Source organism: Oncorhynchus mykiss, chromosome 4, assembly GCF_057628025.1.
Source record: "Oncorhynchus mykiss isolate SJ-2025 chromosome 4, ASM5762802v1, whole genome shotgun sequence".
NCBI classification, from domain to species: Eukaryota; Metazoa; Chordata; class Actinopteri; order Salmoniformes; family Salmonidae; genus Oncorhynchus; species Oncorhynchus mykiss.
Genome location: NC_143025.1, coordinates 4,162,981 through 4,189,080, shown reverse-complemented (window position 1 = coordinate 4,189,080; position 26,100 = coordinate 4,162,981). Strand labels below are relative to the sequence as shown.

Sequence of the window (26,100 nt, the reverse complement as noted above, 5' to 3'; positions counted from 1 at the left end):
AAGGTGGTGGTTTTACTCACAATATGATGGCTGCATTGTTTCTACAGGCTCACCACAACCACAGCCTGCAGGTCCCCCACAGTCACATCAGTCACACCTGTGAACCTGGTGGCTAAAGGGTATGTGCTTTTCACCACTAAGCATTATGGTGACCAACAGACATGGACAGGAAGAGGAGGTGGGCCCGCCATGGCCCTTCCTGACTGGAACAACACTCAACGCTGGACCTGTGGGCAGTTGGGGCATGTGAGTTCACAGTGTGGGGGAAATGAAAGAGGACCATTTATAATAGACACTGGATCTCACTGTTCCTGTTTTGGCAAATCAGGACAAGTTGTTTGGGCTTCTCTGAGCAAATCATCAGTAACAATAACAGGGACATCGGGACAGCCCAGGAATGTGTACTGGACAAAAACTTGTTTGATGAAACTCTGCTTGACTCTGACATGGTGCTGTTATATTCGGAGATATTCCAAATTCTTGTGATCGGTCCAAACCAAAAATAGATGTTCTGCTCCCTCCAGCCAGTGTCTCCACTCCTCCAGTGTCATCTTGACCACCAGGAGTTCTCGGTTGGTCGTAGTTTCTTTCTGCAGAGTTGAGACGATAGGACAGGAAGGCACAGGGATGGAGCTTTATGTCCTGGATGGATCGCTGCGACAGGATAGCCCCCACTCCAACGTCAGAAGCATCGACCTCGACCACAAACTGACGGGACGGGTCCGGATGGACGAGGTTGAGGGCTGTAGTGAATTGATGCTTCAGGTCCACAAAGGCTCTGTCAACCGCTGGGAACCATATGAACAGTAGATTGGGAGAGGTGAGTGCCAAGAGTGGGGCTGCCAGAGTGCTGTAGCCTCGAATGAAACACCGGTAGAAATGGGCAAACCCCATGAAATGTTGTAGCTGCACCCTGGACGTAGGTTGGGGCAAATCAGCTACTGCTTTCATCTTTTCCGGGTCCATCTGGACATTTCCTTCAGCGATGACATATCCCAGAAAGGAGAGGGTAGAACGGTAGAACTCGCATTTCTCCGCTTTCACAAATAACTGGTTCTCCAGGAGGCGCTGAAGGACTTGTCGAACATGGAGGACGTGTTATTGGGCAGGGAAAAAAACAGGACATCGTCGAGGTAGACAAACACAAAATGATTTAACATGTCCCGGAGCACATCGTTTACCAGGGCTTGGGATATTCCACAGCTGCAAGAAAAGTTCTATATATTATTGAAACAATGTTGCGATTGTTTGTGAGAATGCCAACAGGTGTGGTTCCCTTGGGGGAGAGATTCTATTGGGGAAAGGTTCCTGTGGGGGTTGACATTGAAGCCAAGGGGAATAGGGTGTGTGTGTGCTCAAACACACATCCATGTGGGGGTCTGGGAGAGGAAGTGTGTCCATCTGATGAATGGGCATGTGCCTGAACAAAATGTTATACACTAGTTATAGTCTTCATTTGTAATTACATTTTTGAGCGGGAACACCACAGGTGTACAAAAGTTAAATAAAACACCCAATATTTCATGAAAATCATCAACGTGTTTTTTGTGTGTTTAGATGCCCTGTGTGGACAAAATCATGGAACCTTATGACAATCAGATTATATTAACTACATTTTTCAGAGAGAAAACTTGCAAATCGGTCCAAGTCAACCAGAACACAGCAGGAGGGTTAAATATGTATTTCAAATACATATAACAGAAATACTGCCCATCTCTGTCTCCACATTATCTTCTGTAACATGTTGAAGGGAAGTCCTGCTGTTGGAAGTGTACTCACCCTAAAGCCACTCTCCAATTAGGACCACATCCTAGTTAAGCAGTACACCTTGCTGCAGTCAGCTCGTTTGGTGAGGCACCATGCGGTTGGTGGGTCTCCAACCCAGCCACTACCTCATAGAGTATTCTACTACCAGGTTGGAGCGAAAATGAAAAAAATACTATTTCAAAATATAGATACAAGATACCGTAAAGATCAATGTATCAAAATAAACAACACCTGCATTTTGTAACATATTTATGAAATGTAACATACTTCATTTTAAACAAAAATACACTTGCAAACATTTAGCCCAAAGAGCAACAAGATTCTCAGTAATGGTTAAAAACCCCTTTTTTCTTGCTACTTGACAGTGATTCTGTATGTTGTTATCTACCTTAGTTGAGCAAGTCACTCTGGAGAAGCTAAATGACTCAAATCTATATGTGAAAATGAACATACCAAATAAACTGCAAAGCACACTGGGTAGTATTATTGGTCTTGTTTTGGGGAGGAGCTCATTAGAAATAAAATTTGATTTGATTTGATTTGAATAGACGCTTTGTTTAGTGCATTCATATTAAGACAGCTAAGTGAGACAACAATATATTACAATTGTATCAAATACATTTTCCGTCAACAAAGTATTTATCAACATTTTTACATGTATATTTAGTTAATTTAGCAGACGCTCTAATCAAACCAGACTTCTGATTCCAGTAAAGGGTTAAAGAGGGGCTACAAGACGTGAAATGCTGCAAAAAAATGGTCAAGAAAAAGATGTATTTTGAAAATAAAAAAATAAATAAATTGGAGTATTGTTCAGCCCAGTGTAATTCAAATAACAAAATACTCAGAAGTATTTAAAATACGTATTTCAAATACATATAACATAAATAATAACCATCTCTGCCAACGACCCAACACTCTGTCACACTTCCTTATCAAAGAAACCACACCCCCTCTACATACAGAGAACACAGTCCAGGAGGAAGCCACTCCCCCTCTACATACAGAGAACACAGTCCAGGAGGAAGCCACTCCGCCTCTACATACAGAGAACACAGTCCAGTAGGAAGCCACTCCCCCTCTACATACAGAGAACCCAGTCCAGTAGGAAGCCACTCCCCCTCTACATACAGAGAACACAGTCCAGTAGGAAGCCACTCCCCCTCTACATACAGAGAACACAGTCCAGGAGGAAGCCACTCCGCCTCTACATACAGAGAACACAGTCCAGTAGGAAGTCACTCCCCCTCTACATACAGAGAACCCAGTCCAGTAGGAAGCCACTCCCCCTCTACATACAGAGAACCCAGTCCAGTAGGAAGCCACTCCCCCTCTACATACAGAGAACACAGTTCAGGAGGAAGCCACTCCGCCTCTACATACAGAGAACACAGTCCAGTAGGAAGCCACTCCCCCTCTACATACAGAGAACCCAGTCCAGTAGGAAGCCACTCCCCCTCTACATACAGGGAACAGAGTCCAGGAGGAAGCCACTCCCTGTCCTCTGGTGTAGAGTTCCATGAAACAGAAAGTAATCTTTCACACTGCCACTGCTTAACCTACGGGAGAGAGCACCAAAATGGCAGAGAATCAGGAACTGTTCTGTTGCTCCATCTGTCTGGATCTACTGAAGGATCCGGTGACTACTGCCTGTGGACACAGTTACTGTATGGGCTGTATTAAAGAAAGCTGGGATCAGGATGATCTGAAAGGTGTCTACAGCTGTCCACAGTGCAGACAGACCTTTATCCCAAGGCCTGTTCTGAAGAGAAACATTGTGCTGGCTGAAGTGGTGGAGAAACGGAAGAAGACAGGACTCCAGGCTGCTCCCCCTCCTGCCCTGTGCTATGCTGGACCTGGAGATGTGGCGTGTGATGTCTGCACCGGGACCAGAAAGCAGAAAGCCCTCATGTCCTGTCTGGTGTGTCTGGCCTCTTACTGTGAGACTCACCTCCAATCTCACTATGAATCTCCTGCTTTGAAGAAGCACAAGCTGGTCAAAGCCACCGCACAACTACAGGAGAAGATCTGCTCTCATCATGACAAACTGCTGGAGGTTTACTGTCGTACCGATCAGCAGTGTATCTGTTATCTGTGTACAATAGATGAACATAAAGGCCATGATACAGTGTCAGCTGCAGCAGAGAGGACTGAGAAACAGGTAAGACCAGAACAACTTGTTGGTGACTGTCTGATAAACTAAGAATTAAAGATACAGTAGGAACTAAGACTGTTTGAATATGAGATCATTATATTATCTACAATATGAAATGGATCCACAAATATGAACACAAACATTGAGTATATTGAGTTTGTTACAAATGTATCACCATTTTCTAAAGTCAAACACTATTATCATTCGCCTACCTCCTCATGCCTTTTGCACACATTGTATATAGACTCCCCCTTTGTTTTCTACTGTGTTATTGACTTGTTAATTGTTTACTCCATGTGTAACTCTGTGTTGTCTGCTCATACTGCTATGCTTTATCTTGGCCAGGTCGCAGTTGCAAATGAGAACTTGTTCTCAACTACCTGGTTAAATTAAAGGTGAAATAAAAAAAATAAAAAAAAATTAAACTTGTTGGTGACTGTCTGATAAACAAGGAATTAAAGATACAGTAGGAACTAAATATGTTTGAATATGAGATCATTATATTATATACAATATGAAATGGATCCACAAAAATGAACACAAACCTTGAGTATATAGAATTGTTAACCCAGATTCTCCAAATGTATCACCATTTTCTAAAGTCAAACACTATTATCATTCTGAATGGCCTTTTATGAGTCCAAAGTTCAGTCTCAACGCCTTGATACATGTAGTTCTACCATAAAAACTATAATCATTCACATAGCAACATAATATCATATTGTAAAGGGACTTCCTCGGGATTGTAGACCTTCCTCTCTATGGGTCCTATGTCACATTACTATACTATTGATCTACTGGACTAATAAAGCTTGGTAGCTCATTGAAGAGTGATTCTCCACAGAGGCAGCTGGGGATGAGTCAGAAGAAGGTCCAGCAGAGATTCCAGGAGAGAGAGAAGGAGCTGAAGGAGCTTCAACAGGCTGTGGAGTCTTTCAAGGTGAGTGTTGTTGATCAGAGGAGACACACCATTTCACTTCTCTCCTCCAGTCAGAGAGAGAGAGAGAGAGAGAGAGGGGCCCCTATCCAATCCCACTGACCCCACTGTTGGGACCAGGCTGTCTGGACCCCTTTCAGAGAATAGACTGGTTCATGTAACTGACTGGGCTGCCTCATCACATAACCATGAGTAACCATGACGACTCATGTCCCCTAGACATTAAAATGGAAATGTCTCTCTCTCAATTGAATTAAATTCATAGGGCTTTATTGGCATGGAAATATATGTTTACATTGCCAAAGCAAGTGAAATAGACAATAAACAAAAGTGAAATAAACAATCAGAAATTAACAGTAAACATTACACTTGGAAGGGATTTGGGGGATGGGGGAGGGTCTATTAGAAGTTAGTAGGACTCTTTTATTTTCTCAGAAATTCTGAGTTAGGTAGGAGGATTTAGAGTGGTGTAAACCGTGATTGAACGCACTCCAGCACAGTAGGTGGCGCCATGCACCTTTAATGTTGGTTTTTAGGACCTCCATTATATCATAGAAGAAGAAGTTCGTCTGTGAGGGTTTTGTGGTTCCTGAGGAGGGCTACTATTCTTTTCTCTTTTGGTTTTCAAGTATTTTCAGAATATATTAAAGCCAAAGCTAAAGCTTCCCTAAACAATTCAATATATCAGTCAATATATTTTCTCTGTGATTTATTTTCTCTCCGTCAACCTACACTACTATAGACTTTGGTCATAATCAAAGCTTTGTTAATCAATAGGTTTTTATGTGAGGCTGCCTGTAGTGTAATGACCTGACTAGATCATAAAGGAACAATTGTCCAGACAGAGGATTGAGTTGACGGTTTATTACCAACTTTACACAGGCTACTGTTTGGCCTTAGCTCACGCCAAATAAATGAAAGATACCCCACAAGCCAATCGGGACCTTCTCTTGTGAAGGCCAGATGTAAGAGAGAGAACAAAGGCTAAACCTTAACTTCCAATGCCCCGCCCCCTCCACGCCACTCCGCCAACCACCAGGATGCCCGGCATCAGAACATCCCAGCTATTCCTGTGATTGGCAGATAGCATGTTGATTGGCATGTCGAACCCCGCAAACACTGGGAACTGGTAAGTACAACACAACCAAATAATAGCCGAACACATAACACACAGCTGTCTGTGCGGGTCGCTACAGTAGTTTTACTATCTGTGCCAGGCTATAAATGACACAGATAATATCTAGATAATATCTAGATAACGTTGTATTTAATGTAGTTTTACTATCTGTGCCAGGCTATAAATGACACAGATAATATCTAGTTAACTTTGTATTTAATTGATCACAGCTTTCTGCTTTCCATGTAGAGTTTTTGGTAAAAACATTACATTTGATTATTTTGTCAGTAATGGCTGCAACATTTGGAAAAAATCTTAGTTTACCTTTGTCAAACATGAGATGACACAGACACACAGAGACAGTGTTGTGGCAAAGCTACCAGGAAACTATCAATCATGGGAACATTGCTAAAATTTTAACATCTGACCATGCTGGTGATATTGCAGAGAGAAGGGAGTATCTGAGGAGAATTGTTGTGGTCACATCAATGTTAGGAAGACAGGGACTCTCTTTCTGTGCCAATGATGAATCTAGTGAAAGCACAAATAGAGGGAACTGTCAATAGTAAAACTAAAATAAAACTCAAACAACTTCCTAGATACATCATGCTGAACTGAGTTTACCAAGAACAACGGTATGGATGTCAAAACAGAAGACATGTTGGTTGACAGAAACTTTCTTGCCCGGAAAAGAGAGGCTGGACGTCCTCCCAAAGATATGCTTGTTGTGCATAACTTCCTGAATGATGATATGATATATACAGTGCCTTGCGAAAGTATTCGGCCCCCTTGAACTTTGCGACCTTTTGCTACATTTCAGGCTTCAAACATAAAGATATAAAACTGTCTTTTTTTGTGAAGAATCAACAACAAGTGGGACACAATCATGAAGTGGAACGACATTTATTGGATATTTCAAACTTTTTTAACAAATCAAAAACTGAATAATTGGGCGTGCAAAATTATTCAGCCCCTTTACTTTCAGTGCAGCAACCTCTTTCCAGAAGTTCAGTGAGGATCTCTGAATGATCCAATGTTGACCTAAATGACTAATGATGATAAATACAATCCACCTGTGTGTAATCATGTCTCCGTATAAATGCACCTGCACCGTGATAGTCTCAGAGGTCCGTTAAAAGCACAGAGAGCATCATGAAGAACAAGGAACACACCAGGCAAGTCCGAGATACTGTTGTGAAGAAGTTTAAAGCCGGATTTGGATACAAAAATATTTCCCAAGCTTTAAACATCCCAAGGAGCACTGTGCAAGCGATAATATTGAAATGGAAGGAGTATCAGACCACTGCAAATCTACCAAGACCTGGCCGTCCCTCTAAACTTTCAGCTCATACAAGGAGAAGACTGATCAGAGATGCAGCCAAGAGGCCCATGATCACTCTGGATGAACTGCAGAGATCTACAGCTGAGGTGGGAGACTCTGTCCATAGGACAACAATCAGTCGTATATTGCACAAATCTAGCCTTTATGGAAGAGTGGCAAGAAGAAAGCCATTTCTTAAAGATATCCATAAAAAGTGTAGTTTAAAGTTTGCCACAAGCCACCTGGGAGACACACCAAACATGTGGAAGAAGGTGCTCTGGTCAGATGAAACCAAAATTGAACTTTTTGGCAACAATGAAAAACGTTATGTTTGGCGTAAAAGCAACACAGCTGAACACACCATCCCCACTGTCAAACATGGTGGTGGCAGCATCATGGTTTGGGCCTGCTTTTCTTCAGCAGGGACAGGGAAGATGGTTAAAATTGATGGGAAGATGGATGGAGCCAAATACAGGACCATTCTGGAAGAAAACCTGATGGAGTCTGCAAAAGACCTGAGACTGGGACGGAGATTTGTCTTCCAACAAGACAATGATCCAAAACATAAAGCAAAATCTACAATGGAATGGTTCAAAAATAAACATATCCAGGTGTTAGAATGGCCAAGTCAAAGTCCAGACCTGAATCCAATCGAGAATCTGTGGAAAGAACTGAAAACTGCTGTTCACAAATGCTCTCCATCCAACCTCACTGAGCTCGAGCTGTTTTGCAAGGAGGAATGGGAAAAAATGTCAGTCTCTCGATGTGCAAAACTGATAGAGACATACCCCAAGCGACTTACAGCTGTAATCACAGCAAAAGGTGGCGCTACAAAGTATTAACTTAAGGGGGCTGAATAATTTTGCACGCCCAATTTTTCAGTTTTTGATTTGTTAAAAAAGTTTGAAATATCCAATAAATGTCGTTCCACTTCATGATTGTGTCCCATTTGTTGTTGATTCTTCACAAAAAAAGACAGTTTTATATCTTTATGTTTGAAGCCTGAAATGTGGCAAAAGGTCGCAAAGTTCAAGGGGGCCGAATACTTTCGCAAGACACTGTATATATATATATATATATATATGATATACCAAGAGGTGTTCTGTACCTGTCTGTCCAGGAGGGAGGAGAGTAGAGCAGGACCAAGAGGTGTTCTGTACCTGTCTGTCGAGAGGGGGGACAAGGCCTGGTGGACCTGGAGAGCAGGGTGGCAGATATCTGACTCAATGTGGTGCAGAAACTACTGTCCCCCTCTCTCTGTCTCTCTCTCTCTCTCAGTCTCTCTCTCTCTCTCTCAATTCAATTCAATTCAATGGCTTTATTGGCATGGGAAACATGTGTTAACATTGCCAAAGCAAGTGAGGTAGACAACATACAAAGTGAATATATAAAGTGAAAAACAACAAAAATTAACAGTAAACATTACACATACAGAGGTTTCAAAACAGTAAAGACATTACAAATGTCATATTATATATATATATACAGTGTTTTAACAATGTACAAATGGTTAAAGGACACAAGATAAAAGAAATAAGCATAAATATGGGTTGTATTTACAATGGTGTGTGTTCTTCACTGGTTGCCCTTTTCTCGTGGCAACAGGTCACAAATCTTGCTGCTGTGATGGCACACTGTGGAATTTCACCCAGTAGATATGGGAGTTTTTCAAATTTGGATTTGTTTTCGAATTCTTTGTGGATCTGTGTAATCTGAGGGAAATATGTCTCTCTAATATGGTCATACATTGGGCAGGAGGTTAGGAAGTGCAGCTCAGTTTCCACCTCATTTTGTGGGCAGTGAGCACATAGCCTGTCTTCTCTTGAGAGCCATGTCTGCCTACGGCGGCCTTTCTCAATAGCAAGGCTATGCTCACTGAGTCTGTACATAGTCAAAGCTTTCCTTAATTTTGGGTCAGTCACAGTGGTCAGGTATTCTGACGCTGTGTACTCTCTGTTTAGGGCCAAGTAGCATTCTAGTTTGCTCTGTTTTTTTGTTAATTCTTTCCAATGTGTCAAGTAATTATCTGTTTGTTTTCTCATGATTTGGTTGGGTCTAATTGTGCTGTTGTCCTGGGGCTCTGTAGGGTGTGTTTGTGTTTGCGAACAGAGCCCCAGGACCAGCTTGCTTAGGGGACTCTTCTCCAGGTTCATCTCTCTGTAGGTGATGGCTTTGTTATGGAAGGTTTATGAATCACTTCCTTTTAGGTGGTTGTAGAATTTAACGGCTCTTTTCTGGATTTTGATAATTAGTGGGTATCGGCCTAATTCTGCTCTGCATGCATTATTTGGTGTTCTACGTTGTACACGGAGGATATTTTTGCAGAATTCTGCGTGCAGAGTCTCAATTTGGTGTTTGTCCCATTTTGTGAAGTCTTGGTTGGTGAGCGGACCCCAGACCTCACAACCATAAAGGGCAATGGGCTCTATGACTGATTCAAGTATTTTTAGCCAAATCCTAATTGGTATGTATAAATTGATGTTCCTTTTGATGGCATAGAATGCCCTTCTTGCCTTGTCTCTCAGATCGTTCACAGCTTTGTGGAAGTTACCTGTGGCGCTGATGTTTAGGCCAAGGTATGTATAGTTTTTTGTGTGCTCTAGGGCAACAGTGTCTAGATGGAATTTGTATTTGTGGTCCTGGTGACTGGACCTTTTTTGGAACACCATTATTTTGGTCTTACTGAGATTTACTGTCAGGGCCCAGGTCTGACAGAATATGTGCATAAGATCTAGGTGCTGCTGTAGGCCCTCCTTGGTTGGTGACAGAAGCACCAGATCATCAGCAAACAGCAGACATTTGACTTCGGATTCTAGTAGGGTGAGGCCGGGTGCTGCAGACATTCCAAGTGCCCGCGCCAATTCGTTGATATATATGTTGAAGAGTGTGGGGCTTAAGCTGCATCCCTGTCTAACCCCACGACCCTGTGTGAAGAAATGTGTTTTTGGCCAATTTTAAGCGCACACTTGTTGTTTGTGTTCATGGATTTTATAATGTTGTATGTTTTACCCCCAACACCACTTTCCATCAGTTTGTATAGCAGACCCTCATGCCAAATTGAGTCAAAGGCTTTTTTGAAATCAACAAAGCATGAGAAGACTTTGCCTTTGTTTTGGTTTGTTTGGTTGTCAATTAGGGTGTGCAGGGTGAATACATGGTCTGTTGTACGGTAATTTGGTAAAAAGCCAATTTGACATTTGCTCAGTACATTGTTTTCATTGAGGAAATGTACGAGTCTGCTGTTAATCATAATGCAGAGGATTTTCCCAAGGTTAGTGTTGACGCATATTCCACGGTAGTTATTGGGGTCAAATTTGTCTCCACTTTTGTGGATTGGGGTGATCAGTCCTTGGTTCCAAATATTGGGGAAGATGCCAGAGCTAAGGATGATGTTAAAGAGTTTTAGTATAGCCAATTGGAATTTGTTGTCTGTATATTTGATCATTTCATTGAGGATACCATCAACACCACAGGCCTTTTTGGGTTGGAGGGTTTTTATTTTGTCCTGTAACTCATTCAATGTAATTGGAGAATCCAGTGGGTTCTGGTAGTCTTTAATAGATGATTCTAAGATCTGTTTTTGATCATGTATATGTTTTTGCTCTTTATTCTTTGTTATAGAGCCAAAAAGATTGGAGAAGTGGTTAACCCATACATCTCCATTTTTGATAGATAATTCTTTGTGTTGTTGTTTGTTTACTGTTTTCCAATTTTCCCAGAAGTGGTTAGAGTCTATGGATTCTTCAATTACATTGAGATCATTTCTGACATGCTGTTCCTTCTTTTTCCGTAGTGTATTTCTGTATTGTTTTAGTGATTCACCATAGTGAAGGCATAGACTCAGGTTTTCCGGGTCTCTATGTTTTTGGTTGGACAGGTTTCTCAATTTCTTTCTTAGATTTTTGCATACTTCATCAAACCATTTGTCATTATTGTTAATTTTCTTCGGTTATCTATTTGAGATTTTTAGATTTGATAGGGAAGCTGAGACGTCAAATATACTGCTAAGATTTTCTACTGCCAAGTTTACACCTTCACTATTACAGCGGAACGTTTTACCCAGGAAATTGTCTAAAAGGGATTTAATTTGTTGTTGCCTAATTGTTTTTTGGTAGGTTTCCAAACTGCATTTCTTCCATCTATAACATTTCTTAATATTACTCAGTTCCTTTGGCTTTGATGCCTCATGATTGAGTATTGCTCTGTTTAAGTACTGTGATTTTGCCGTGGTTTGATAGGGGTGTCAGTGGGCTGACTGGGAACGCTCTGAGAGACTCTGGGTTGAGGTCAGTGATAAAGTAGTCTACAGTACTACTGCCAAGAGATGAGGTATAGGTGTACCTACCATAGGAGTCCCCTTGAAGCCTACCATTGACTATGTACATACCCAGCGTGCGACAGAGCTGCAGGAGTTGTGACCCGTTTTTGTTGGTAATGTTGTCATAGTCGTGCCTAGGGGGGCATATGTGGGATGGAATGCTGTCACCTCCAGGCAGGTGTTTGTCCCCCTGTGTGCTGAGGGTGTCAGGTTCTTGTCCGGTTCTGGCATTTAGGTCGCCACAGACTAGTACATGTCCCTGGGCCTGGAAATGACTGATTTCCCCCTCCAGGATGGAGAAGCTGTCTTCATTAAAGTATGGGGATTCTAGTGGGTGGATATAGGTAGCACACAGGAGGACATTTTTATCTGTTAGGATAATTTCCTTTTGAATATCTAGCCAAATGTAGAATGTTCCTGTTTTGATTAATTTAATGGAGTGAGTTAGGTCTGCTCTATACTCTCTCTCTCTCTCTCTCTCTCTCCAGCGCTCTGCACAGGCAGCAGTGGAGGACAGTGATCAGATCTTTACTGAGCTGATCCGCTCCATTGAGAGAAGGAGCTCTGAGGTGAAGGAGCTGATCAGAGCCCAAGAGAAGGCTCAAGTGAGTCAAGCTGAAGGACTCCTGGAGCAACTGAAGCAGGAGATAGCTGAACTGAGGAAGAGAAGCACTGAGCTGGAGCAGCTCTCACACACAGAGGATCACATCCATTTCCTCCAGGTAACTAAATTGTCTCGTTACATGTGATATGAAATTAACTGATTGAGAAACTATTAATCTCAATCATTATGTTGTCCTGTCTGTCTCTCTGTCTGACCGTCCCTCTCTCTCTGTCTGTCTGCCCCTCTCTCTCTCACTCTCTCTGTCCGTCCCTGTCTCTCTCTCTGTCTGTCCGTCCCTCTCTCTCTGTCCGTCCCTGTCTCTCCCTCTCTCTGTCACTCTCTCTGTCCATCCGTCTCTCTCTCTGTCTCTGCCTCCCTCTCTCTCTCTGTCCATCCCTCTCTCTGTCCGTCCATCCCTCTCTCTCTGTCCGTCCCTCTCTCTCTGTCCGTCCCTCTCTCTCTCTCTGTCCGTCCCTCTCTCTCTCTCTCTGTTCGTCCCTCTCTCTCTCTCTGTCTGTCCCTCTCTCTATCTCTGTCCGTCCCTCTCTCTCTCTCTCTGTCTGTTCCTCTCTCTCTCTCTGTCCGTCCCTCTCCCTCTGTCCGTCCCTCTCTATCTCTCTCTCTGTCCGTCCCTCTCTCTCTCTGTCCGTCCCTCTCTCTCTCTGTCCGTCCGTCCCTCTCTCTCTCTCTCTCTCTCTCCGTTTGTCCCTCTCTCTCTGTGCGTCCCTCTCTCTCTCTCTCTCTGTCCGTCCCCCTCTCTCTCTCTGTCGGTCTCTCCCTCTCTCTGTCAGTCCCTCTCTCTCTGTCTGTCTCTCTCTCTTTCTCTCTGTCCGTCCCTCCCTCTCTCTGTCCGTACCTCTCTCTCTCTCTCTCTGTCCATCCCTCTCAATTTTTCAATTCAATTCAAGGGTTTATTGGCATGGGAAACATGTGTTAACATTGAAAAAGCAAGTGAGGTAGATAATATATAAAGTGAATATATAAAGTGAAAAACAATAAAAATGAACAGTAAACATTACACATACAGAAGTGTCAATACAATAAAGACATTACAAATGTCATATTATATACATACAGTGTTTTAACAATGTACAAATGGTTAAAGGACACAAGATAAAATAAATAAGCATAAATATGGGTTGTATTTACAATGGTGTTTGTTCTTCACTGGTTGCCCTTTTCTCGTGGCAACAGGTCACAAATCTTGCTGCTGTGATGGCACACTGTGGAATTTCACCCAGTATATATGAGAGTTTTTCAAAATTGGATTTGTTTTCGAATTCTTTGTGGATCTGTGTAATCTGAGAGAAATATGTCTCTCTAATATGGTCATACATTGGGCAGGAGGTTATGAAGTGCAGCTCAGTTTCCACCTCATTTTTTGGGCAGTGAGCACATAGCCTGTCTTCTCTTGAGAGCCAAGTCTGCCTACGGCGGCCTTTCTCAATAGCAAGGCTATGCTCACTGAGTCTGTACATAGTCAAAGCTTTCCTTAATTTTGGGTCAGTCACAGTGGTCAGGTATTCCGCCGCTGTGTACTCTCTGTGTAGGGCCAAATAGCATTATAGTTTGCTCTGTTTTTTTGTTAATTCTTTCCAATGTGTCAAGTAATTATCTTTTTGTTTTTTCATGATTTGGTTGGGTCTAATTGCGCTGCTGTCCTGGGGCTCTGTAGGGTGTGTTTGTGTTTGTGAACAGAGCCCCTGGACCAGCTTGCTTAGGGGACTCTTCTCCAGGTTCATCTCTCTGTAGGTGATGGCTTTGTTATGGAAGGTTTGGGAATCGCTTCCTTTTAGGTGGTTATAGAATTTAACGGCTCTTTTCTGGATTTTGATAATTAGTGGGTATCGGCCTAATTCTGCTCTGCATGCATTATTTGGTGTTCTACGTTGTACACGGATTATATTTTTGCAGAATTCTGCGTGCAGAGTCTCAATTTGGTGTTTGTCCCATTTTGGGAAGTCTTGGTTGGTGAGCGGACCCCAGACCTCACAACCATAAAGGGCAATGGGCTCTATGACTGATTCAAGTATTTTTAGCCAAATCCTAATTGGTATGTTGAAATTGATGTTCCTTTTGATGGCATAGAATGCCCTTCTTGCCTTGTCTCTCAGATCGTTCACAGCTTTGTGAAAGTTACCTGTGGCGCTGATGTTTAGGCCAAGGTATGTATAGTTTTTTGTGTGCTCTAGGGCAACAGTGTCTAGATGGAATTTGTAAATGTGGTCCTGGTGACTGGACCTTTTTTGGAACACCATTATTTTGGTCTTACTGAGATTTACTGTAAGGGCCCAGGTCTGACAGAATATGTGCATAAGATCTAGGTGCTGCTGTAGGCCCTCCTTGGTTGGTGACAGAAGCACCAGATCATCAGCAAACAGCAGACATTTGACTTCGGATTCTAGCAGGGGGAGGCCGGGTGCTGCAGACTTTTCTAGTGCCCGCTCCAATTCGTTGATATATATGTTGAAGAAGGTTTGGCTTAAGCTGCATCCCTGTCTAACCCCACGACCCTGTGTGAAGAAATGTGTGTGTTTTTTGCCAATTTTAACCGCACACTTGTTGCTTGTGTACATGGATTTTATAATGTCGTATGTTTCACCCCCAACACTATTTTCCATCAGTTTGTATAGCAGACTCTCATGCCAAATTGAGTCAAAGGCTTTTTTGAAATCAACAAAGCATGAGAAGACTTTGCCTTTGTTTTGGTTTGTTTGGTTGTCAATTAGGGTGTGCAGGGTGAATACATGGTCTGTTGTACGGTAATTTGGTAAAAAGCCAATTTGACATTTGCTCAGTACATTGTTTTCATTGGGGAAATGTACAAGTCTGCTGTTAATGATAATGCAGAGGATTTTCCCAAGGTTACTGTTGACACATGTTCCACGGTAGTTATTGGGGTCAAATTTGTCTCCACTTTTGTGGATTGGGGTGATCAGTCCTTGGTTCCAAATATTGGGGAAGATGCCAGAGCTAAGTATGATGTTAAAGAGTTTTAGTATAGCCAATTGGAATTTGTTGTCTGTATATTTGATCATTTCATTGAGGATACCATCAACACCACAGGCCTTTTTGGGTTGGAGGGTTTTTATTTTGTCCTGTAGCTCATTCAATGTATTTGGAGAATCCAGTGGGTTCTGATAGTCTTTAATAGTTGATTCTAAGATCTGTTTTTGATCATGTATAAGTTTTTGCTCTTTATTCTTTGTTATAGAGCCAAAAAGATTGGAGAAGTGTTTTACCCATACATCTCCATTTTGGATAGATAATTCTTCGTGTTGTTGTTTGTTTAGTGTTTTCCAATTTTCCCAGAAGTGGTTAGAGCCTATGGATTCTTCAATTACAATGAGCTGGTTTCTGACATGCTGTTCCTTCTTTTTCCGTAGTGTATTTCTGTATTGTTTTAGTGATTCACCATAGTGAAGGCGTAGACTCAGGTTTTCCGGGTCTCTATGTTTTTGGTTGGACAGGTTTCTCAATTTCTTTCTTAGATTTTTGCATACTTCATCAAACCATTTGTCATTATTGTTAATTTTCTTCGGTTTTCTATTTGAGATTCTTAGATTTGATAGGGAAGCTGAGAGGTCAAATATACTGTTAAGATTTTCTACTGCCAAGTTTACACCTTCACTATTACAGTGGAACGTTTTACCCAGGAAATTGTCTAAAAGGGATTGAATTTGTTGTTGCCTAATTGTTTTTTGGTAGGTTTCCAAACTGCAGTCCTTCAATCTATAGCATTTCTTAATTTTACTCAGTTCCTTTGGCTTTGATGCCTCATGATTGAGTATTGCTCTGTTTAAGTAGACTGTGATTTTGCTGTGGTCTGATAGGGTGTCAGTGGGCTGACTGTGAACGCTCTGAGAGACTCTGGGTTGAGGTCAGTGATAAAGTACAGTACAGTACAGTAAAGTACAGTAGTCTACAGTACTACTGCCAAGTACAGTGATACAGTGATAAAGTACAGTACAGTACAGTACAGTAAAGTACAGTAGTCTACAGTACTACTGCCAAGAGATGAGGTATAGGTGTACCTACCATAGGAGTCCCCTCGAAGCCTTCCGTTGACTATGTATATACCCAGCGTGCGACAGAGCTGCAGGAGTTGTGACCCGTTTTTGTTGTTTATATTGTCATAGTCGTGCCTAGGGGGGCATATGTGGGAGGGAATGCTGTCACCTCCAGGCAGGTGTTTGTCCCCCTGTGTGCTGAGGGTGTCAGGTTCTTGTCCGGTTCTGGCATTTAGGTCGCCACAGACTAGTACATGTCCCTGGGCCTGGAAATGATTGAGTTCCCCCCCCAGGATGGAGAAGCTGTCTTCATTAAAATATGGGGATTCTAGTGGGGGGATATAGGTAGCACACAGGAGGACATTTTTCTCTGTTAGGATAATTTCCTTTTGAATTTCTAGCCAAATGTAGAATGTTCCTGTTTTGATGAATTTAATGGAGTGAGTTAGGTCTGCTCTATATCAAATTAGCATACCCCCTGAGTCCCTTCCCTGTTTCACACCTGGTTGTTTGGTGGATGGGACTACCAGCTCTCTGTAACCTAGAGGGCAAACAGTGGGTCCGTCTCCTCTATACCAGGTTTCTTGCAAGATGACAATGTCTGTATTACCGATTTCTTTGATGAAGTCCGAGTTTCTGCTTTTTAGGCCAAAGGCAGATGACCTCAGGCCTTGGATATTCCAGGATGATATAGTGAAGGCTTTTTGTTCCATAGAGTGTCCAGTGTTGTTGGTCGTGGTTTGGCCTCAGGCCAGTAAGTGTGAGCAGAGCCTGCTGAGCATCTGGTACATGCTATTGGCTTGGGCGAGTGTGAGAGTGGGGGTTGGGACTGTTTGCCCGCTCACTACCTGGGTGCATGTGTGGCTTCCATGTTGAGGCCCTCTTTGCGGGGGAGGGGTGCATGGGGTGGGCAGGAGTGGCATAGGTCTGATCTGAGGGGGCCTAAATGGGGTGTGGGCATGGTTGACGTGGGGGGGTGTTGATTGGTTGGGGTGGGGGTGTGGATGTGTCTGGGTGTACTGTGGTCTGGATGTAATTCCTCTTGGCGTGGGTCCTCTATGTGTAGGTCCAGGGGGGGGGGGGGGGGGGGTTCCTGCAGGTCTGGGAGGGTGTCTCGCTGGTCTGGGTGGGGTGTCTACTGATCTGTTGCTCCTGTGTGAAGTGTTGGGGATACGTTTGAGAGCGATGTCCTTTAGAGTCCGGGCAAAGGTGGGCACTGCTGCCTTGTAGAGGTGGACCTGGTCATAGAGGCTGTTCAAGTCCAGGGTGGAGTGGTGGACCTGGTCATAGAGGCTGTTCAAGTCCAGGGTGGAGTGGTGGGCCAGGAAAACATTTGGTTTTGAGGCACAGTCACGGGAAATACTTGCGTTTACCCGCTGTATTGTGGCAGGGTGGAAGTCTTTTCGTGGTAGCAGGGTGGAGATAACCACTTGTGCGTTGGGGAAAGTAGAAGAAGCCTTTTCAATCACTACCTTCAGTGCTGTGGCCACCCTTTCCTGCTGTGCTCTCAGGTCGTTTGTGCCTGTGTGTATTATTATGTGGCTGGGTGAACCTAGTTGGTCCTCAGACAGAAGGTCGAGGGCGCGCTGGGTGTTTGGACACCAGAGTTTAGACACACTGTGTTTGGGAAAAAGTTTTTTTTCTTCTATATATTTCCCATTTGAGTCCATAAGTAGTACAATCTGTGTCTTGTGTTTGTCCTCAGTGGGTGTGAGGGGGTTGTCAGAAGGGCTATCAGGGTGGCTGACAGGGGGGTGCTCAGAGGGGGTGAGAGCCGCTGGGCTTGTGGTTCTTCATTTGTCTGTTCTGCTGTGATGTCTACTCTATGGTCAGGGTCTGGTGTGGACTGTTCTGCTGTGGTGTTGAGACTTTTGTCAGGTGCTGAGGTGGGCTGTTCTGCTGGCTTCTCTGTGGGGGTGGCCACCTCTCTAGTGGGTTGTTCTCTGTCACACGCCGTCCCCCTCACCCTCTCCTCCATCCCCTTCAACCTCTCCTCCACCAGCAGTCTGATCCTCTCCTCTAATGCTCTGTTCCTCTCCTGATTCTGCTCTTTCTCCTGTTGAAGTTGTCTCACCACAGTCCAGAGTGCAGATATGTCTCTGTCCACCTCCAGCTCTTCGGGTCTGGTTAAGGGGGTGTTGTTGTGCTGGACTGTTGTCTGGGTCTGTGCTGACTGAAGTGTAATCACCTGCTGTTCCAGCTCCACCTGCCTTACCTCCAGATGGGTGAATTTGTCCTTCATTTCAATGAGGGAGTGGTAATCTGTGCTGGGAGGTTAACTCTCCGCTGGGGGTTGCTCGCCTGTGGGGTTATATAATGAAGAGGTCTGGTCTGACCCGCTCGGTGTGGGGGTATCTTTATCAAGGGAGAGCTTCTCCTGCTGGGCTAATTCTTTGATTAGGTGAAAGTCCAGCTGAAACTGTTTGGGGTTACCCTGTACCATTACTGTTCCGGACTTATAGATATTTATATTACCTGACTCAGAGTCCTCGTTATCAAGTATTCTGAGTTTCCACCCCTCGTTAACCCCCCCTCTGTGTGCTAATATAGCACTGTGCCATGCCAGGGGATGGTTTGTGTGGAAGATAAGGTTGCTGATATTCCCATTTTTGTAATAGTCAGCAAAAAGTGTCTCTTGATTTTCCATAAGGAGCTTCATTTTGTAATCTTTTCTTGCCTTATCATTCTTTACATGCAAAGGGTACTGTATTTTAATTACCTCTGAACAGCGGGAGGGAGCTTCTAAGGCCTCTCCATTTGGTTGGGGTAGACTGTGTGACTCTCCTGCCATTGTTGGACTAATGGGCTTTGACAACTCTCACTTGACACGTCAGTGCTAGTTGAAGCTGTATCAAGCTTGGTAGAATTATGTTAGAATTCAGTCCTTATAAAGTAATGTTGTGTATTTTTCTTCTTGGCTTTTGGAAATAAAATATCGTTTCAGACTAAACATTACTAACTCAGCTCTGTCCGTCCCCCTCTCTCTCTCTGTCCGTCCCTCTCTCTCTCTCTGTCCTTCCCTCTCTCTCTCTCTGTCCGTCCCCCTCTCTCTCTGTCCGTACCTCCCTCTCTCTGTCCGTCCCTCTCTCTCTCTGTCTGTCCCTCTCTCCCTCTCTCTGTCTGTCCCTCTCTCTCTCTCTCTGTCCGTCCCTCTCTCTCTCTCCCGTGTCCGCCCCCCTCTCTCTGTCCTTCCCTCTCTCTCTCTCTCTCTGTCCGTCCCTCTCTCTCTCTGTCCGTCCCTCTCTCTCTCTCTGTCCGTCCCTCTCTCTCTCTGTCCGTCCCTCTCTCTCTCTCTGTCCTTCCCTCTCTCTCTCTCTGTCCGTTCCCCTCTCTCTCTGTCCGTCTCTCTCCCTCTCTTTTACTCTGTCCGTTCCTCTCTCTCACTCTATCCGTTCCTCTCTCTCATTCTGCCCGTCCCTCTCTCTCACTCTGTCCGTCCCTCTCTCTCACTCTGTCCGTCCCTCTCTCTCTCTCTGTCCGTCCCTCTCTCTCCCTCTGTCTCTTTGTCTCTGTCCTTCTGTCTCTGTCCTTCTCTGTTCCCTTCTCTCTCTCTCTGTCCGTCCCTCTTTGTCCTTCTCTGTTTCCGTCTCTCTCCCTCTCGTTTACTCGGTCCGTTCCTCTCTCTCACTCTATCCGTTCCTCTCTCTCATTCTGTCCGTCCCTCTCTCTCACTCTGTCCGTTCCTCTCTCTCACTCTGTCCGTCCCTATCTCTCTCTCTGTCTGTCCCTCTCTCTCCCTCTGTCTCTTTGTCTCTGTCCTTCTGTCTCTGTCCCTCTTTGTCCTTCTCTGTTCCCTTCTCTCACTCTCTGTCCGTCCCTCTTTGTCCTTCTCTGTTTCCGTCCCTCTCTCTCTCTCTGTCCGTCTCTCTCTCTCTCTCTGTCCGTCCCTCTCCCTCTCTCTGTCCGTCTCTCTCTCTCTCTCTGTCCGTCCCTCTCTCTGTTCGTCCCTCTCTCTCTCTGTTCGTCCCTCTCTCTCCCCCTCTCTCTCTCTCTCTCTCTCTCTGTCTCTCTCTCTGTCTCCCTCTGTCTGTCTCTGTCTCTCACTCTCTCTCTTTCTTTGTCTCTATCTCTGTCTCTCTCTTTCTCTCTCTCTCTCTCTCGCTCACTCTCTCTCTGTCTCTGTCTCTGTCTCTCTCTGTCTCTCTCTCTCTCTCTCTCTCTCTCTCTCTCTCTCTCTCCAGAGTTATCAGTCTCTCTCTCTCTCTCTCTCTCTCTGTCTCTCTCCAGAGTTATCAAGCTCTCATCTCTCTCTCTCTATGTCTCCCTCTCTCTGTCACTGTCTCTCTCTCCATAGTTATCAGTCTCTCTCTCTCTCTCTCTCCAGAATTATCAGTCTCTCTCTCTCTCTCCCGAGTTATCAGTCTCTCTCTCTCTCTCCAGAGTTATCAGTCTCTCTCTCTCCAGAGTTATGTCTCTCTCTCTCCAGAGTTATCAGTCTCTCTCTCTCTCTCCAGAGTTATCAGTCTCTCTCCAGTATCAGTGCATCTTCAGACTTACCCAGCATCGTTGTCCGTCCTCTTCAGTACTTTGGAGATGTGAGTAAGACTGTGTCTGAACTGAGAGAGAAACTAGAAGACTTCCTTAAAGGAGAATGGACCAAGATCTCCACTACAGGTGTGTTGAAAACAATAAGAACATCAACTTTAGACCATTGAAAGTTCCCTACTAGTCATATACATTTGGAATATGGTCTGATGATAACATTCCCTCTCTCTGTCAATGTGTTTGTGTGTCTGTAGTGAATATAGTGGATGTTGTACTGCCTCCAGAGCCCAAGACCAGAGAACAGTTGTTACAATGTGAGTCTCTATATTGTGAAGTAACTAACAGTCTCTTTTTACTGACACTCCTAACAATCCCTCTAGAAATATATAGCAATAGTAGATCTAATCAAAGACTGGGTATCTATCTGACTCCTCATATTTCTCTGATTTGATCTCTGCTGTGCTCTAATCAAAGACAGGGTAGATACAGTATCTGACTAAACTTATTGTTCTGACTCCCCTCATTGGTCTCTCTGCAATTCTCCCAGATTCCTGTCAGCTCACACTGGACCCAAACACAGCACACACACACCTCTCTCTGTCTGAAGGGAACAGAAAGGTGACCTATACAGAACAAGTCCAACCATATCCTTGTCATCCAGACAGATTCACCAACCAGTACCATGTTCTGTGTAGAGAGGGTCTGTCTGGACGCTGTTACTGGGAGGTGGAGTGGAGTGGTAATGTTGTTACAGCAGTCTCATATAAAGACATCAGCAGAACAGGGACAGATAGTGGATTTGGACACAATAACAAGTCATGGAATTTAGAGTACTATAGAGGTGGTTATTGGTTCAGACACAATAATGTTGTGACTAAAGTATCAGGCCCTCAGTCCTCCAGAGTAGGAGTGTACCTGGATCACAAGGCAGGTACTCTGTCCTTCTACAGTGTCTCTGACACAATGACCCTCCTCCACAGAGTCCAGACCACATTCACTCAGCCCCTCTATCCTGGGTTTGGGATTGGATATTTTCCATTTTTCTATGGTACTGTGGAGCTGGTTAAACTGTAAACTGATTTATTATTAATTAAAATTCAATACAATGTTTTAATCTTGTACATTTCCATGAATCATGATGTCTGGTGTTGATGTATATTGGTTGTCATTCAGAAACATTGATATGTTTTCTCAGTTGGTTTTCTGTCTCTATGTAATTCTCCTCAGTATCATTGATCAGCGTGTTGGCTCGGTCCTAATTGATGTGTTCTCTGTCACCTGGAGCTGCATGGAAAATGGTCCAGGAACTAAAGGACAATTCAGGACTAGTCAGCCCACTACAAGCTGGTATCACTTACTTTCTACTAAACTATATGGTCTGGTTTCCCAGACACAGATTAATCCTAGTCCTGGACTAAACAGTATGTTCAATGTAGATGTCCAGGAAACCGGCCCTAAATGTGTCATCTTTCATCCTCCCATACGGCTCAGTCCAGCAACATTATACCTGTCCAGCAGGTGGTGGTGTTGACCAAACAATAAAACCAGCAGATATCTTGACTTGCCACTCAGTATATCAGTAATGTTCAGAATAGTACTTTAATATCATTGGAGATTGATGGTCTTTTTAATCCACTATCCAGAGTCAGGAACAGATGAAGTTAGGTCTGCTACTGTTCAGTGATTAAATATGATTTATGGTGATGGGAAATAATAAAAAACACTCAACTTCATCTAGTAATAGTTTTCCTTTGTTATTTATTCCAAGGTGTGTCTTTAACTTGTAAATGTATTGTGTGGAGGTGAGCTAGTGGTGTGGCTGATAGAATAGAATGAAAAGGGAGGATGGGAGGAAGAGGGGAGGAGTGAAGGGCTGTTCAAGAAAGCAGATGAGGAAGAGGAAGATGTTCAGGGGAATTACTGTCTCTGTTCCAAATGGTTCCCTATTCCCTATGTAGTGCACTATGGTGCTTCTGACCAGATCTAAAGTAGTGTTCTACGTAGGGAATAGGGTGCAGATTGATTACAATATCATGCTTTAGTGTTTGGCACAACAATATATTAGATCTCCACCCCCCACTTCCTGTCTGTCATCCCACGGTTCGGTTAAGACTTCCTCTCATTGAATTGGGCCTCATTCTAAATGGTCACTTTGTATTGATAGTCCATACTGGTCTTTACTATGGTTCTACATACAGTACCTGTATTGATAGTCCATACTTGTCTTTACTATGGTTCTACATACAGTACCTGTATTGATAGTCCATACTTGTCTTTACTATGGTTCTACATACAGTACCTGTATTGATATTCCATACTGGTCTTTACTATGGTTCTACATACAGTACCTGTATTGATAGTCCATACTGGTCTTTACTATGGTCCTACGGACCTGAAAGAGACTGCAGTGTACTCCAGTCTCCAGCAGGGGGCAGTAAAACCATATGGACCTGAAAGGGACTGCAGTGTGCTCCAGTCTACAGCAGGGGGCAGTAAAACCCTATGGACCTGAACGGGACTGCAGTGTGCTCCAGTCTCCAACAGGGGGCAGTAAATCCCTATGGACAGAGGGGCGGCAGCAGCTCGGGACAGAGGGGCGGCAGCAGCTCGGGACAGAGGGGCGGCAGCAGCTCGGGACAGAGGAGGGGCAGCTGCTCGGGACAGAGGGGCAGCTGCTTGGGCGGCCCCTGGCTGACTGGCGGCACTGGCGGCCCCTGGCTGACTGGCGGCACTGGCGGCCCCTGGCTGACTGGCGGCACTGGCGGCCCCTGGCTGACTGGCGGCACTGGCTGACTGGCGGCACTGGCGGCCCCTTGCTGACTGGCGGCACTGGCGGCCCCTTGCTGACTGGCGGCACTGGCGGCTCCTGGCAGACGGGCGGCACTGGCGGCTCCTGGCAGACGGGCGGCACTGGCGGCGCTGGGCAGACGGGCGGCACTGGCGGCGCTGGGCAGACGGGCGGCGCTGGGCAGACGGGCGGCACTGGCGGCGCTGGGCAGACGGGCGGCACTGGCGGCGCTGGGCAGACGGGCGGCACTGGCGGCGCTGGGCAGACGGGCGGCACTGGCGGCGCTGGGCAGACGGGCGGCACTGGGCAGACGGGCGGCACTGGCGGCGCTGGGCAGACGGGCGGCTCCTGGCAGACGGGCGGCACTGGGCAGACGGGCGGCACTGGCAGCGCTGGGCATACGGGCGGCACTGGCGGCGCTGGGCAGACGGGCGGCACTGGCGGCGCTGGGCAGACGGGCGGCACTGGCGGCGCTGGGCAGACGGGCGGCACAGGCGGCGCTGGAGAGGAGGAAGGCTCTGGAAGCGCCGGACTGAGTAGCTCTCGTAGCGCCGAACAGGCGGGAGACTCCGGCAGCGCTGGAGAGGAGGAAGCCCCTGTAAGGATGGGCCGGAGAGACAGCCTGGTACGGGGGGCTGCCACCGGAGGGCTTGTGCGTGGAGGTGGTGACGGATTGACCGGGCCGTGCAGGCGCACTGGAGCTCTTGAGCACCGAGCCTGCCCAACCTTACCCGGTTGAATGGTCCCGGTCGCCCTGCCAGTGCGGCGAGGTGGAATAGCCCGCACTGGGCTATGCAGGCGAACCGGGGACACCGTGCGCAAGGCTGGTGCCATGTAAGCCGGCCCAAGGAGACGCACTGGAGACCAGATGCGTAGAGCCGGCTTCATGGCACTTGGCTCGATACCCACTCTAGCCCGGCCGATACGCGGAGCTGGAATGTACCGCACCGGGCTGTGCACCCGCACTGGGGACACCGTGCGCTCCACAGCATAACACGGTGCCTGCCCGGTCTTTCTAGCCCCCCGGTAACCACAGGAAGTTGGCTCAGGTCTCCTACCTGGCGTAGCCATACTCCCTGTGAGCCCCCCTCCAATAAATTTTTGGGGCTGACTCTCGGGCTTCCATCCGCTCTGCCGTGCTAGTTCCTCATAATGCCGCCTCTCTGCTTTTGCTGCCTCCAGCTCGGCCTTGGGGCGGCAATATTCTCTTGGCTCTGCCCAGGGTCCTTTTCCGTCTAGAATCTCCTCCCAAGTCCATCTCTCCAAATAGTGCAGCCTCTCCCACTGCTGCTGCTGCTGCTCCTGCTGCTGCTTTTTCCGTTGCCCATTACCACGCCGCTTGGTCCTGTTGTGGTGGGTGATTCTGTAATGACGTTCGTCTGTAGGAGGAGAAGCGGACCAAAAAGCAGCGTGGTGGTTACTCATGTTCTTTAATTAGTGGAAAACTGAACGATACATGAAATAACTTAAATCTACAAAACAACAAACGGAACGTGAAAACCTATACAGCCTATCCTGTGACAACAAACACAGAGACAGGAACAATCACCCACAAACACACAGTGAAACCCAGGCTACCTAAGTATGATTCTCAATCAGAGACAACTAATGACACCTGCCTCTGATTGAGAACCATACTAGGCCGAAAACATAGAAATGCCCCAAAACATAGAAAAACAAACATAGACTGCCCACCCAACTCACGCCCTGACCATACTAAATAAATACAAAACAACGGAAAATCAAGGTCAGAACGTGACAGATATGGTAAGAGTCAATGTGCAGGGGTTTAGGTTCGTTAGGTTAGTTTAACATGATAAATTATGGTAAGAGTCAATGTGCAGGGGTTTAGGTTAGTTTAACATGATAAAATATGGTAGGAGTCAATGTGCAGGGGTTTAGGTTAGTTAGGTTAGATTAACATGATAAAATAACAGATATGGTAAGAGTCAATGTGCAGGGGTTTAGGTTCGTTAGGTTAGTTTAACATGATAAAATATGGTAGGAGTCAATGTGCAGGGGTTTAGGTTCGTTAGGTTAGTTTAACATGATAAAATATCGTAGGAGTCAATGTGCAGGGGTTTAGGTTAGTTAGGTTAGTTTAACATGATAAAATATGGTAGGAGTCAATGTGCAGGGGTTTAGGTTCGTTAGGTTAGTTTAACATGATAAAATATCGTAGGAGTCAATGTGCAGGGGTTTAGGTTAGTTAGGTTAGTTTAACATGATAAAATATGGTAGGAGTCAATGTGCAGGGGTTTAGGTTCGTTAGGTTAGTTTGCACATGTAGGTAGGGGGGGAAGTGACTTTGCATAGGTAATACACAGTTTGTAGCAGCAGTGTACAAAACACTGCAAACAGCAAACTTAATGATGGTGTTGGAGTCGTGCCTGGCCACGCAGTTGTGGGTGAACAGGGAGTACAGGAGGGGACTGAGCACGCACCCCTTAGGCTGCAGATTCTTTCAAACAATTAATTATAAGATTTACAACAATGGAGTAGTTAACCGATCCGAATCCTTTTCTAGAAACTACTTCCTCTCCTCTATATGACAGTTAGCAGATGTGTAGAAACAGAGTATAGAAAAGCTTGTCTGTT

General features: G+C 45.2%; 1 protein-coding gene across 1 annotated transcript; it reads left to right on the top strand.

Annotated features, from left to right (window-relative positions):
* The first annotated feature begins 3,255 nt into the window (after window positions 1-3,255).
* On the top strand, window positions 3,256-22,447 carry LOC118963981 (E3 ubiquitin-protein ligase TRIM16-like). The gene is made up of 6 exons (XM_090230899.1): window positions 3,256-3,928; window positions 4,767-4,862; window positions 12,104-12,337; window positions 20,684-20,843; window positions 20,969-21,028; window positions 21,262-22,447. Exons 1-6 carry the CDS (start codon window positions 3,347-3,349, stop codon window positions 21,786-21,788), a joined length of 1,659 nt encoding a protein of 552 aa, XP_090087025.1. The 5' UTR covers window positions 3,256-3,346; the 3' UTR covers window positions 21,789-22,447.
* Window positions 22,448-26,100: the final 3,653 nt, after the last annotated feature.

Bases quoted from the DNA above. Each gene is read 5' to 3' on its own strand.
- LOC118963981 (XM_090230899.1), top strand. From the start codon at position 3,347: ATGGCAGAGAATCAGGAACTGTTCTGTTGCTCCATCTGTCTGGATCTA. The intron at 4,863-12,103 runs GTGAGTGTTGTT...CTCTCTCTCCAG, and splicing joins AGGCTGTGGAGTCTTTCAAG to CGCTCTGCACAGGCAGCAGT. The intron at 21,029-21,261 runs GTGAGTCTCTAT...CAATTCTCCCAG, and splicing joins CAGAGAACAGTTGTTACAAT to ATTCCTGTCAGCTCACACTG.